The sequence below is a fragment of the Zootoca vivipara genome, chromosome 4 (assembly GCF_963506605.1).
Source record: "Zootoca vivipara chromosome 4, rZooViv1.1, whole genome shotgun sequence".
NCBI classification, from domain to species: domain Eukaryota; kingdom Metazoa; phylum Chordata; class Lepidosauria; order Squamata; family Lacertidae; genus Zootoca; species Zootoca vivipara.
This window is the reverse complement of record NC_083279.1, coordinates 27,902,132-27,917,334: the sequence shown is the minus strand read 5'-3', so window position 1 is coordinate 27,917,334 and position 15,203 is coordinate 27,902,132. Positions and strand designations below refer to the sequence as shown.

At 43.3% G+C, this 15,203-nt stretch overlaps 2 protein-coding genes across 2 annotated transcripts in view; one reads left to right on the top strand and one right to left on the bottom strand.

Annotated features, from left to right (window-relative positions):
* Positions 1-3,762, top strand: part of SLC9A2 (solute carrier family 9 member A2) — a 28,951-nt gene extending 25,189 nt beyond the window's left edge. The window contains exon 12 of the mRNA XM_035116120.2: positions 133-3,762. Within this exon, the coding sequence (XP_034972011.2) occupies positions 133-464 (332 nt within the window). The 3' untranslated portion in view covers positions 465-3,762. The remainder of the gene's footprint in view (positions 1-132) is intronic.
* Positions 3,763-4,369: 607 nt separating this feature from the next.
* On the bottom strand, positions 4,370-14,357 carry MFSD9 (major facilitator superfamily domain containing 9). The gene is made up of 6 exons (XM_035115310.2): positions 14,049-14,357; positions 13,044-13,131; positions 9,084-9,127; positions 7,921-8,050; positions 6,219-6,428; positions 4,370-5,763 (listed from the first exon to the last, which is right to left on the bottom strand). The coding sequence occupies exons 1-6, from the start codon at positions 14,271-14,273 to the stop codon at positions 4,973-4,975; spliced, it is 1,488 nt and encodes a 495-aa protein (XP_034971201.2). The 5' UTR covers positions 14,274-14,357; the 3' UTR covers positions 4,370-4,972.
* Between the last annotated feature and the right edge of the window lie 846 nt (positions 14,358-15,203).

Genomic DNA, 15,203 nt, shown 5'->3' with positions numbered 1-15,203 from the left:
AACCACCCGAATAGGGCCATCGTTACATCATTGTACTTTGCGTAGTGAAGCACTGGGCATGCTGAGATTTTGTTTGTCTCCATTTCTTCTCCTTCCTGTGATGCATATATTAATGTATACTTTAATTTACAGTAACGGACGACAGCGATTCTGAATCTGATCAAAGCACAGTGCTGAATTTGAAATCCCAAGCAGGGAAAATTCTGAGAGACCAGAGGCTTCGACAGCAGCAGTGTAGGGTGGAATGGAAAAACGAAACGGACAGGAGCAACAGAGAGACGGCAAGCCACCCCCAGGGAAACAGAGGCTTCAGGCAACCACTTTTGCCAAGACCAGCATTTGGCGCACTGAATGAGGAAGAGTCAGCGGAAGATGACGGACCCGCCAAACCACTGCCACCGCCTCGTTTAATCCGACAGGCTTCAAAAAGGCCTAGTGATAAATCCGAAAATAAACCATATTGAAAGCTGCTAAGTGGAGCCATTAACAATGAACAGCAGAGGGAGGTACTTTAAAGGGACAGATCAAGCCATTTAAGGGTCATGGGTACTGGTTGGGGATGGGAGGGAAAGAAATCATGTTCTTTCACTACGTGGAGAAAAGAACTCTTCACCTTCTGCAGAACCAAACAATGCAACTATTTTGTTTTATATTTTGTTTTTAAACTTCTGTGATGAAGATAAGTTTTATCAGTTAGATACTGTACTTTTGAATGTAAATTGTGTTTTGCGTGTTTGCCAATGGCAGGTTTGCAGTTATAAGTTGCACTGAGAAATTGCACAATGCACTTCTTTTAAAAAGAATTCATCCTCAGAAAGCAATTCTAAGAGTGCCTGATGCACTGAAACAAAATTAGGTGTTGCAAACTGTGAAACTGAACAAATGCAAGAGATTAAGGCCACAGTACAGCCTTTTGCCCATGTAATATGGAAGTTGCTTCTGAAACCGAAATTCTATTACTGTACTATGTGAAGATGTAAATAGAAAAGCTCGTTTCTATTGCCATGCTTGCTGCTCTTCTGCATTGTCAGAAATGCCCCTCTACTTGATAATTCCAATAACTCTTTGGATTTAGTTGTTGAAACTTATCACTTGAAATATATTAATTTATAAATATATATGCACTTTTCAGGAGCATTTTGCCATTTTTGTCTTAAACCTACGAAGTTTGAACAAATAAGTAAATGAGCTTATGATTGGATAGTCACCTCAATACGTTGTTTTCAGTCCAAAACTGTTTCATTTATTGACTTCAAAATTGAATTCGATCCTGTCAGTAGGTTTTATGGATCTGGGTTTTATTTCATGGAAAATACAGAGTTACATTTGCTTAATAAATGAAAAAGATACATATACAGAATGGCAAAGTGTGAAATGAAGCATAAATTGGATTGGGATATGACACGGGTGGCCCTGTGGGTTAAACCACAGAGCCTAGGGCTTGCCGATCAGGTCGGCGGTTCAAATCCCCGTGACGGGGTGAGCTCCCGTTGCTCGGTCCCTGCTCCTGCCAACCTAGTGGTTTGAAAGCACGAAGTGCAAGTAGATAAATAGGTACTGCTCCGGTGGGAAGGTAAACGGCGTTTCCATGTGCTGCTCTGGTTTGCCAGAAGCGGCTTAGTCATGCTGGCCGCATGACCCGGAAGCTGTACGCCCGCTCCCTCGGCCAGTAAAGCGAGAGGAGCGCCGCAACCCGAGTCGTCCGCGACTGGGCCTAATGGTCAGGGGTCCCTTTACCCATTACCTTTATGAAAAAATATATGATTTTGACTAACATTTCCCAAGCAGTTCTAATAGCACAATACATCTTTATTGGGCGGTAAAATGGCTAGTTTCTTTTCTGGGTTTGTGCTGCAGTAAGTTTACGGATGCTTTGAAAGCAGAACTGCCAAAGTACCGTAATGCCTAATCTCTAGTGCCATCTGTTGGAAGGTATAAAACACAAATTTCTTTTCAGTTTGCTCTCTACCAACACAGAATACTCCATGTTTATACAAAAATATCAATCATCAGCTAACGGTGATTAAAAGCTCTGTGAGAAGAGCTGATCGTTTGGAGACCCAGTCCTAGACATATTTACCCTGGAGTAAGCCCCACTGAAGATTGCAGAGTAACGTGGGTAGTTTATCCCTCACATAACAAACTAATATTTGAGGAACTAGGCGCAGAGACAAAGTGAAGAAGTCCAAACTCTCTATAAAATGGAGATTCATCATTGGGCACTATACATGTGATGTAACTACTGTTTATCATTTAGTACAGAAATGTTTAAGTGATTTAGAACGTGGCTAAACTTACGCTTGCCACCACCACAGGACTCTTGACACAATCACCTCAAACAGCCTTAGGAGTGGTTGGTAACAGTGTGAAAACTCCAATTGATAATCCATATAGCAAGTTGTTCTACAAGTGCCCTTTTAAAATGTGGGGTTTTTTTTGAGGGGTGGTTTTTTAAAATTTATTTTGATTATATATTTTTGTGGTTTTATATTTTGATTTTGTTATGTGAACCACTGATACCTCCGGGTATAAGGCAGAATAATAATAATAATAATAATAATAATAAACACTTCACAAGTGTAAATACTCAGCACATGGAAGCTGTTAGGAACAGCCTCTGTGTGGGATGTGCAATTTATAGACCAGCAATTATTCTGGCTGGAATAATGAGCAAATAGACAACAATAACTGAAGACTAGCAGAAAAGGCGGACATTCTTTTCCCTTTTATTTCCGCTTACCAACATTGTTATGCAATTCCAAGAGCTCTTAACTTTGAAGAGAACAATGCAAAGCCATTTTAAAACTGCCTTCCAACAAAGTACAATGCATCCCTGAGGGACTCTCTTTACAGATGTTCTTTGTCCCAAATGCTCCAGATACGAAAAATTATTCCTCAATATTTATTCTGCTACATCATGTCAGTAGTTAAGATTGTTTTCTGAGCTCGCAGTTTCAAAAGAAACTTTGCAGACCAGTTTTGAACTGTGAGCGGGTGAATCTTCCTGCTTTTAAGGCGTGCCATATGCACATTTCCCTAGGAATGAGTCTCTTACTGGATGGCACTAAAGCAAACAAATGTTCCCAAGAATAGAATGCACCTACCAGCTCCCCACTCACCACCTCTTTGCTCTGATCCCCATCTTGCATGCTTTGAAATTCTAGCCTTAAATTTTATGACAAATGCAACTGGACTTTCGTTTGGAGGGTGTGGAGAGTAAAAGCGGACGAGGTGCAACCTGGAGTGCAGAAGCAGCAGGCAGGGAAAATGTTCAACATCATCCCTTGCCAACTGGCTTTTCGGGATGGTGAGGCCATCGAGGTTCATTTCCTCGCTTTTGAGTGCGATGTGTAGTCAGGCCCTAAATAAATACGCTTAGAATTGCAGCCATAGTACAGAAGACAGTTCTATCTTGCCTGTTTTGTAAATGTAACACTTTTCCCCCCCTTACCTGTTTTATTAAATGCTAAAAGATGCCTACACAACTTGTGACCCACTGGATTGAGTGCAGCCTACCAAGTGTTCTTGTTTTTGCTGCCTCCCTCAGACTGCAGTCTACAATATGCATTAATCTTAGTGGGACCAAGTTGTACAAGCCTGCGCCAACGCCATTTTAACTAAAAAGCAGGCCATATTTCATTATATTTCAGCTGGAGTTGATTGGACAATTGTTTCTATTTCAAGCAGCTGATCAAAGAGGGATGATGAATACAGAACAGGGACATCTCTCTATCTATATATTTTTGAAGCGAGCTCCATCTACTTGTTTTCAAAAAGGCATTCTGTTAGTCTAAGGTTGGTGGCTCTTGAGGTTTGAGTTACATATAATGCAGATTTCAGCTTCAATGCTCTCATGTTACATCACATTATTACACTTGGTACCAAACCAATGCTCCTCACTGACAAATGAATGATCTCTCCTGACCAGGTAATTCCTCCAAGCCCCCAAACTCAACAACAAAATTGCCGCCAAGCAAGTTAAAACCCTCTTCTAAATATATGTGGCCGCCGTCACAAGCCTCCTTTAAGGATGTCTGCTGCAGAGAGCAGCCTTTCCCCATTCCTGTACTATTTCAAGTATAAAGGACACGTGCATTCCTTGAAACAAAACACTTCAGTAAACCATAATAAAGAGAAAACGACTTACTTAGAATGTCCTGCAGCAAAGGAGGAGGCGGGAAACTCCTTGAAAACCCCCAATATGGACTCTTCCTGCTTTTGAGTCTTTGCTGCGGCTTTGTAAACCCCACAGCCGATGACCCTGAGTGGTAGTATTCTTCCCAAGTCTAAAGCACATTCGTCATTAAGGTCCCCTTCCCCAGTAAGTGTTCAGTGTTAGAATTGTTCCAAACCAAGATGGCACAACTAGTAGAACACCACCTTTAATAAATTGCATGTTAACTACAGATTCATCCCTCTGCAAGCAGCATATACAAGGACTAAAGCCCTGCAGAAGCCTTTCTCTGCATCTTCTGGCAGTGATGTGTGAGGCTTGAAGGAAGTCTAACTGGACCACAGCAGAAACGGAAAACATCACTTTCATTCTCCTTTTTTCTTTTGGAATTTGTGTGGGTGTACTAAATGTGAGTAATGTATCATTGCAACAGTTATCTGAAACACCAGATACCTAGAGTCAGGCTCTAGTCCTATTGTCGTACTTTTTTATATATAAAAAAACCCCCATACACCAGGATTTTAATCACATTTAAAATTATTTGAATAGATGTAATGTTCAGCAACTTTCCCTTTGCACCACAACCAGCAAGATTTATTAGCTGCGTGAATTAACGCCCCTTCACCAGCCTCAGATTTACCTGTTAAGATTACTGGTTGGGATGAAAGATAAGGGAACTGTTCTTTCCTGGACGCTATAGTGTTTCGTTATAAAGCGTCCCAACAACAGTCCTCCTGAACACTTAACATTTTCATTTCCCTCAGTTGTGTTCCTTTTTTAAGTAGTAGCACTAACAGCTTATCTAATTTTAACTCTGGCACCCCTGATGATTGTGTATCGTGATTTGTTGAGGACCATGATGAGAACAGCTATAAATCCCAACAGGCCCCCGAGAATGGGGGGCCCACAAGGGCTGAACTCCTGGGCGACCCCTGACAGAAGAGGGGAAAGTATGCGGCCCACGGCCGAGACCGACTGACCGACACCTATGAGCATACCACTGGCGTGGTCCCCCCCCAAAGTCAGCTCGAGATCAGTAATGCAAGTACGTCCGATGGTGGTCGAAAATGCTAAAAAGGTGGAGGACAGGACCACTGCCCATACGTTCTTCGAGAGAGAATATATCATCGTGAGCACGCAGGTGACGATGGTGGACCGCAGTAAGATGGCGTAGGTATTGTGCTTATATAGTCTTGTAATTGGTCCGAGCAGAAAGCCGGCAGCCACTCCAAGCGCGCTGCTGTAGCTTATGAGGTAACCGGTGAGTTTGGGTTTTATCCCAAACCTCTCTTCAAGTGCCAAGACAAAATTGCTATGGTAAAGCATGACTGAGATCGACATCAGTAGCCGGATCAGGAAGACGTCCCGCAGATCAGAACGGGTAATGCTGCGAATCCTCTTCAACACAGAAACAAGCTGAGCCCAAGAGGTCCGGGTGTTTGTACTGTTCCTCGTGGCTTCGCGAGGTATAGTGTCCTTTGGCAGGCTGAGCATTGCCGCTGTTAAGGAAGTGCCTTTTGCTGGGTTTATAATGCTCCAGTCGCTACCATGCTTTTTCTTTTCGATCCATAGCAGAATCCAGAAAAGACCTGCAAAGGACATTGAGTCACCTTTACAAATTGAGGCTGCACTGCCCATTTTCTGGAAACAACCTAGTGCCCATCGTAATGTATTACACAGGCCCGACGTAAGATGGAGCCAAACTTTGGGGGCAAAGCAGAGAAACTGTCGTGGGCAACATATGCATGCCACAACCAAGTGCACACTCAACCTATAATATTGGCTGCAACAGAATGCTGCCTATGTAGATCTGACAATTACTTGTAGGGCAAATGGATGTCATCTGGCCAAAATGGCCCAGGGGAACAAATTGGGAGGGTCTGTGAGCCGTAGGTTCCCCGTCCATGATTGATGCAACTATTGCAGTCAGTCCATAAATATACAAAAAACTGATAACAATAACAACATTTATATAGCAAACGGAGGGGAATGGTAGAGGTATAATAGGAAACAGCTTTCAAGAGAAAAATACCAAGCAACATACCAGCATTCAACATGAAGATGGAAGCACAGATGAAAGCTGTGATATAAAAGCCACCCTCGAGCTCTGTAAGGCACCCTCCAACAACAGGCCCCAGAATGAAACCAATACTGGCAGCGGCGTTGAAATGTCCTATTACTCGGAGGCGGTCCTTCTCAGAAACCAAGTCAGAGATGAGAACTTTGGAAACTGAGTGTGTGTGTTTGAAAATACCTAGAAACGAATGAGAAATGTGTTTAGAGAAGAAATTTGCTCAGAGAAGTGCAGATTCCAAACTGTCAAACCCATGTCATAAAGCAGCAGAGAAGCAAATAAAAGTTGAAAATGCAATACCGGTAAAATTTTCTTTTCAACTTCTGGCTATTCCTCTCCTCCCCAGAAGTGACTGTGTGCTCGTTTTAAAGTTTGGCATTAATGTTATGAGAAGAAAATCACACATTTGGTACTTAAGACTATACTTTTTAAAAAAACTTAAATCAGATAGCTTTTATTGTGAAACTATAATATCAGCCTTAAAAATATTGCAATTCATGGTTTCTATTGCATTTTTATTCTGGCTTTCCCTCAAATCCTCACAAACACCCTGTGAGCAAGGTTCAGCTGAGGTTGTGTGTGATAGGTCCAAAATTAACTAACCAGCATCCTGACTGAGTGAAGATTTGAACCCGGATCTCCCTGGTGCCCTTTACCCACTGGGATGTACTTTTTGGAACTGATTGCTGTTTCTGTTCTTGTTTAGAGATTTCCTATACCTTTGGCAAACAGCCAGCATGAGATACTTTGCAATGTTGCTAGCTTTACTACATGGCTGGAGGACAAGATGCTCCCAATGCTAACCAATGACACCATAATGAAATTAAAAGGTTAGCATTTTGGGAACTTTTGACTGTGGCAACAACAACAACAACAACAAATGTAAGCTACCCTCAGAAGGTTTTTCGAAGGATAAAGCTATTCTAAAAGAAAGAACAGCCCTACAATGGCATCTTTATAAAGAATAATTCTATCACTCATAGCAAGAATGGGCATAGCATGGCCCACGTTACAAATCTTAAGCTCCCTTAATTAAAATGGGAGAAATGTAGCTTTCTCATTGGGGAAAAATGGTATTAAAAATGCTTAACTGGCTCTATAACACATAATGCATTTTAATTCTTCAGAATGTGTGCTTCTCAGAAGTAAGAGGAATGCACTACGCTATTGTCACAGGCGATGGTTGCGACTACTCTAGAGTAATGACTCTCCAGACCTTTGCCTTTTCATGCTTTTATTGAGTGCAGGCTATTTACAGCGCTAGAGCTATACAGGATACATCCGCTCAGTCTGACCCAGAACCCTGGAATGGCGCGCTCCGCGTCCTCTTTCAACATAAGAGTCGGGGCACCTCAAATCTCCTCCCGCGTTTCCTCCTGCGTAATTCCGGAACCGGAGGGAAAAAGGGTCTCCTTTCCATGTTTTCCTTCTCCCCCTCTCTCACTTCCTGTCCCACATGCAGCAGGGGCTCTCCTATGCTGCTAGAGCCCCGTCTCCTCCTTCCTCCTTGGACTCTTCCCCCTCCCCGCTGACGCTACTGCTGGTGGAAGAGCTACTCCTCAGGATGGGGGTGGGGCCCTCTCTGTACCCTTCCCCCCTCACAGCTATGATTATCTATTACTGATTCAAAGATGAACTGAGCTTGGGTACGCATAGCCAAGCAGCTACTTACCCACAAAAATCCGGGCAATAGCAAATAAAACCACATTTCTGGAGACACTGAGCATAAAATAACCCAATGCGCTGAAGATAATGCAGACAAGTAGGCAATAAGGTCTTCCCACCACATCACTCCAGGATCCCTGGATAATACAGAAGGAGCCTGTTCAAATCAAAACAGCTGCCTACAGCGTCCGACATATTTCCATGGAATTATAAATAACATTAATTGAAGGGGTGGGGTTGTTGCTCAACCCTTTTCATTAATATATTCTGATAATTATTTCACTCTCTTAACATAGTGTGATGCTAACAGTTAAGCTACGGTAAATAAAGAAGTTGATATTTAGATAGATAGTGGCGCTGACAGGTACTGAACACAGGTATGGTTACAACAGTTAAAATGTGTTTTGTGATATCTGGTTTGAACAAGAAAATTTTGCTTGGGTAGATTGAAGGTGGTGTTGGAGCTACAGAAAAGGAGGGGGAGAAATAAACATTTGGTTAAAGGCTGGGATTAAGGGGGGGGGGGAGGAAGAACCTAATTAGGTTCCAGCCACCATTTAGGGACCCCATCCTATAAAAGCTAAAGAACTTCATGGCATTTACCCAATGTATTAGATAATTTTTTAGTAACAGCAGCAATAAACAAACAAACAAACAAACAAACAAACAAACAAAGTCCAGCTACAGAAAGGGCAGCTTCTTATTTTGAAGTACATGTGGAAATTTCAAAATTAATCTGAAGTAATGGTTTAATTACTCTGTAGACTCCAAAAATACAGGCAGCCCAAGGGGCTACCTATAATGCACAACAAATTGCTTTTGAAAATGAGTAGTTTCAAATACAGTTTGCAATATGGTGGTCATTTGCTGAACAACAATGGAAGCTCCCCTACAGTGTTTAGCTCTTAGATGCCAGCTCTTTCTCTATTCATCCCACTCAAAAATACACTTTTAATTTGATCAGTTTTTATCATATCACTTTCACAGCATATGTATGTATTGTCACAGTAACCTTATTGGACAGGCTCAGCTGAGAGATACTGACTTACAGCAACCCAATAAGCTAAAGAGTTGAACAAGAAATTGAACCTGGAATGCCTGCGTTTAAATACAACATTCTGTCTACTGCATCACACTATTCCAGACATTAAAAATGGTGACCAAACTTACCACTAAGGTACTGGAAATGAGCTGCAGAACGCCATAAAAAGATCCTAAAAGTGAAGGAAGCATTTTTAAAAATCAGAGTCCAATGGAACTCTGCAGCTGTGGAACATCCTATGAACCAATGCCATTTAAACACACATTTCCAACATGGTGCCCATCAGATTTAGAGACAACTCCTATTAACGCCATCTAGCATGGCCAAGGGCCAGGGTTGATGGGAGTTGCAGTTCAACAACACCTGGAGGGCCACAACTTATCTATTCTTGATTCAGATATGGTTGGCAGATAGCAGCTGATCTTAAAGAGGCCGTGACAGGATGCAGGATACTGGACAGTGCAAAGTTACATATACCAAAGGCCAGAATTGTGCACAGCAAAACTTCAGAACTTTGAGAAATAACATGTTTCTAAATCTTACTACATGAAATGCTTCCAGATATATCGTTTTTGTTTGAATTTGCAACAATTTGGAAAAGGCAATTGAAGTATATCACCTGTCTGCTAGCAACAAAGAACTGCATGAGGGCAGGCGCATGGAATTCCACAAATGTGAGTGTGCAAATTGGTGGAGAAGGGATGGCGCACACATAGCACAAAACTAAGCAATCACAAGAAGAAGGAAGTCCCCCTTCTCTATATGCAGCATACAAATCAGCAGGCTGCTGCAGGCTGGTAACTTTTGTAGGTTTATTTATGAGAAAAGTTTAATTCGGAGTTCTCCTTGGTGGCAATGCGATGGAACGGTATAGAAGCCTGGACGTTTTACAGTAAAGTAAGAAGTCAGATATATACAAGTGGCATGTATTTGAACACAATAAAGGCAAACCATTGACATTTTTTCTGGCTATCTGTTATTCTTACTGTGTAATTAAGTGATTATAATGTGTTGAGTCCTTAGTTATAAACTCACGGTTTGATTTTAGGGTCTCCTGGTGCTGACATTCATAAAGCAGTTTGGAACAAGTTCAATTTGACTTGCACATGGGAATATAAATAAGTGTGAAAACAGTCGCGAGAAAGAAAAAAGAAATCGTCTTCAATAAGCTGAAGCACAGGTAAAGGTAAAGGGACCCATGACCATTAGGTCCAGTCACGGACGACTCTGGTGTTGCGGCGCTCATCTCACTTCACTAGCCGAAAGAGCTGGCGTACAGCTTCCGGGTCATGTGGCTAGCATGACTAAGCTGTACATCAGTGCAAATTATTAGAATAGGTTCAGGAGAAAAAGAAGCATTTCTTCACATAAAACATAATAATTTCACTATCATAAGCTGTAAGTTGATGGCCACCAACTAAGTGTACTCAAGCTGCAATTCTAAGGAAGGGGAGGGAAGCCCCAGAGATTGATTATCTTTGACAAAGCTCTCATCAGGCCTCTTATCAGCAGAGTGGACACAAAGGCAGAGAAGCACTTTTGCGTTCTTCTGTTCTTTTTCTGGTTGTTGTTTTTAAAAAACAAACAATTTCCTTCCCACTGGAAACTGTAGGAAATTCATAGTTTGAAATATCTCCCCAGTTTGGGAGCATCCTTGGTTGCTAATATGGTTTTGGATCCATGCCAATTCCTGGTCTTGCCCAACATGCCCCCAAACTGTTTCCAATGCCCCCCCCCCGCCCCGCCTTTGGCTCTACCAGTGCCAGAGCTCTGGTGGTAGTTAGATGTTTCCACAAAAGGGAGGATCCAACATTGGCTCTGAAGTTAGAGATGGAGCTCTGAGATATTCTATGACTCCTGGCATGTTCTCTGTTGGATTCTTCCTTACAGATTTAATATCTAAACAACAGTTGTAGTGGATTTCCCCCCTATGGCATAATTAAGCCCAGCTTCTTCCTGCCTTACTAGTAACATAATGCATAATATAAATGACAACTGGTTTAGTCATTAGTCTTGCCGTTTCCTCTATGATAATCACAAAGGGTGATATCCAACTATGTAATGCTTGGAGGAGACCCACTGAAATGAAGGGACTTGGCCATCTTTCTGATACTATCCAAGTACCTTATTTATGTCTTGCTTGTGATTTTCCTAAACATTTGGTTTGATACAGAAAGGAAATAATTCATGTTAAAAGTCCTTGAATGTTGGGGAGGCGATGAATTGCATCTAGCTCCTTCTCTTGTGCTGTAATTGCTTGCCCTACCTATCTTACTGCTACTCTTGTCACGTTGTGAGGCCAAGAAAACGCGACTTACTCCAACTGGAGTCTGCAACCAGCCCTCTGATACTTTATTTATTTAAAATAATTTCTAACCGCTTCATATTTAAACATCTCTGAGCCATTTGCAAAAATACAACATAAAAGCAATAAAACACTATTCTACAAACAGATTCACAGCATTAAAAACAGTATTAGAGAAACAGATCAAAACAGGACTTCACGAATAATAGAATCCAAACTTATGGGTCAAGAAAAGCTGGGGGGGGGGGAGGAGAGAAGTATCTTTTTGTTATGCCTGAAGCAACTGATTATTTAAAACATCTATATGCTGCTTTTTATTAGAGATCCATATACAGTTTACAAAAATGAAAATACTAAGTAGCAGAACAATAATAAATACACTCAAAATAATAAGCAGCTAAGTCTCAGATGGTTTAAAATATTTTAAAGTGTCTGAATAAATGTTTTTGCTGAGCTTAGTTGCCACTAGGTTTATGTCTCTGGGAAGGGCATTCCACAGCTGGAACCACCTCTAGGGGGGGAAATATTTCATGTCACAACAAACTTCACTTCTGACAGTTGTGATATCTGTGGAAATGCACTGACCCACGCGACTTTAGTGTGTGGGCAGCTGGTATGGGAGGGAAGGTATTCCTTCAAATACAATGGACCCTCGGGTTGCGAACGAGATCTGTGTGGGAGGCACGTTCGCAACCTGCAGCGTTCACAACCTGCAACGCTGCGTCTGTGCACGCGCGGGTTGCGATTCGGTGCTTCTGTGCATGCTCAAAGCACGATTTAGCACTTCTGCGCATGCGGCGAGACCTGGAAGAAATCCATTCGGGTACTTCCGGGTTCGGCGCAGGATGCAACCTGAAAAGATGCAACCTGAAGCGTCTGTATAACCTGAGGTATGACTGTACTTAGGTTCCAACCTATTTAGGGCTTTAAAAAGCACCAGCACTTTAAATTGGGCCCAGAAGTCAATAGGCAGCCAGAGAAGCTCTATGGTGGGCAAGATATGACACAAGTAAACAATCAAACAAATACAGTGGTACCTCTACTTACGAATTTAATGCGTTCCGAACGCACATTTGTAAGTCGAAAAAAATTGTTAAGTCAAATCCCATAGGAATGCATTGGGAGAAAAAATTCGTAAGTAGAAGCAACCCTATCTAAAAATTCGTAAGTAGAAAAAATCCTATCTAAACCACATCCAAGATGGCGGACGGAGCTCCATTCGTAAGTAGAAACATTCGTAAGTAGAGTTATTCATAAGTAGAGGTACCACTGTAAACAATCAAAACTCTGGTCAACACAACCTGCACTAACTGAAGTTTCAGAACCGTTTTCACAGGGAACGCTGTGTATAATGCTTTGCAGTACTCCAGGTGGGATGTAACAAGCGTATGGGTAACTATGGCCAGACTATCTCCGTCCAGAAGTCTCAGCTGGGCACACCAACCCAAGCTGGTGAAAGGTGCTCTGAGCTACATGGGTTACTAAAGGCTTTCAAGTGAGTCAATTGTTCAAGAGCCAGCCTTGTGATGTCACAGACAGACTTTCAAGCAAAGGCCCTCACAGCTGGCTGCTTAACAGGATATAGGGAAGTCTTTCATTTTCTTTCTCGAGGTCCATTAACAACTTTTGCTAACTTAAATGACAACTTGCACATTTTTATACCAGAGGCTTCTGAGTGAGACCCTGCTGCTTCAGACTGGCTGGTTTCCACAGCCTTTCACTGAAAAGGGGGGGGGGGGGCATACTTCCTTCAATTGCTTACAAGGTTCGATTATGTGCTCACCTACCACTCCTGCAACTGTTGGGCTTGCTCCTATAGACTTGATGTGAAGGCTTAATAAGGGGACAATCATGCTGACACCAAAGAAATCCTGGAAACAGACAACACAGATTTTCAGCGACTTAAGCATATATATATACCCAGGCCAGTTATGCACTGTATACTGTCACTGTAATTTTACAGCAACTTTTGTGCAACACAGGAACCACTATGTTGTGTAATCACTTGCTTTTGCTTCATGTTCTATTGTTCTATCCCAAGAAAAGGACCTGCCCCGGTAATATAAAACAAATATGACTACACTTGCTTATAAAACTCCCATTTAAGGAATACTTCTGGACTATTGGGGTGGGGTGCGAATTACAGATGTGATAAAGTAGCCCTACTGCATTGGGGGAGGGGGTTTTCAGCTGATTCTGCAGAGCAGCAGTCCTGGACATGCGCCCCCTCAAATCCTCCCTGATAGTACCACTGTGTACATTTGATAATAATTTTAATTAATTTTCAATTACAATCCAATAATAGTCTCATTATAACACCATTATTATCATACAATTACTAATACCAATCATTCAAATGCCGAATTATATAACTTAGGTGCCCCCCTACCCCCCAGCTGGATTTGATGACTTTATTTCTGCGTTCCAAACCGCTGTGTAAATTTGGTGCTTATGGAATGTTCCCTAACACTGTCATCCCTAGCCAGCAGGGCCAGTGGTCAGCTACGATGGGGGAACTGTAGTCCAAAAGCTTGTGGGAGACCCAAGTTTGGGGAAGAAAACAGTTTTTTTTCAGTGGCAGGATTTATAGCTGGCGAGGAGCCAGCGGAGCAGCGCGCGCGCCTCTGAACATGTGCAGAGTGCATTCTCCTCAGGAGGCACGAGTTCAAGGGGGGTGATTTTTTTTTAAAGAGAGGTCTCTCCTCTCTCCCCCCGACCCCCTCAGGGGGCTTTGCCTGCCGGCCCCGGGGTCTCCCCCGGCCTCCTTGACCGCCGAGGCCCAGCTCACCATGAAGCCCACAGCGTAGAGGCAGAGGACGAAGCGGCTGGGCCGGGCGACCCCTCCGCTGCCGCGCAAGGTCGACGCCGACGCCGACGAGGGAACCCGCAGCGGCGTCGCCGCCACTACCACCTCCTCTTCGGCCGCCTCCGCCTCCGTCTCGGCCCCCTGCGAGCTGAAGGGGTCGAGCAGCGCCGGCGGCCCCCGGTCCCTGCCGCGCCTCCCACTCGCCATGCGAGGGTGGAGGAGCCGCGGGGACCAGGAAACGGGGAGACACAACCGGCGCAGCGGCCGGGAGAATAGGCGGAAGGCTCCGCCGGGGAGCGGCAGCCGCTCCGCCCCGCCTCCGGAAGGCGGGGCCTAAGAGCGGTTCCGCGCCTGCGCAGCTCCGGCTCGGCGTTCTGAGGGGAAATCGGCATTCGGTTGGGAGGGGAGGATGGGCGGAGCATATAGGCTAGTCAGGGTTTGGGGTCGCATAATCTCCCATCATCCCCGACAAAGGGGACGATGGGAGTTGTAGTCCGGTGATGACTCAAACTCGGAGCTGCCGCCGTCGTTGGGTCACAACTCCCATCGTCCCTGATCTGGTCGCTAGGGATGATGGGAGTTGTAGTCACCAAGCTGTTCGACTCGTCCTCGTCCTTTCCAGCGCTAAAGTTCTGTGACTCTGTGACAGAAATACTTTCCCCTTCACCCTTTTGTAAAATATAAAAAGCTCTCTCACAGCTTTGTGACATTTCGGCTGGACTACCTACCGGTAGGTATAAGCTAAACAAGCTATAGCTTAGCCCCCCCCCCCAAAAAAAACTAAAGAAAAAAACACCTGGATGTACATTTCCAAAATATAAGATTAAAAAACAAATAAAAGAAAACCTACATATAGCAACAGTGTTTGGTGTTGTGTAGGCTCCTATTTGTTATGTGCAAATGGCCTTAGATACCTATTCGGTCAATAAATTAGTATATAGCATATATTCAACACAAAAAAACGGACAATTTGTTGTTGACAAAGGACAGCTGGACATATAAAGGGCCCCATTACCTTCAGTAGCTTAGGGCCTCATCAAACCTAAATCCGGCCCTGACTGGATGCTAAGCAAAGTGGTATTGTGAACATATCAGTTTGGATCCAATTTATGATTTTCAGTTGAGCTTTCTTCAACA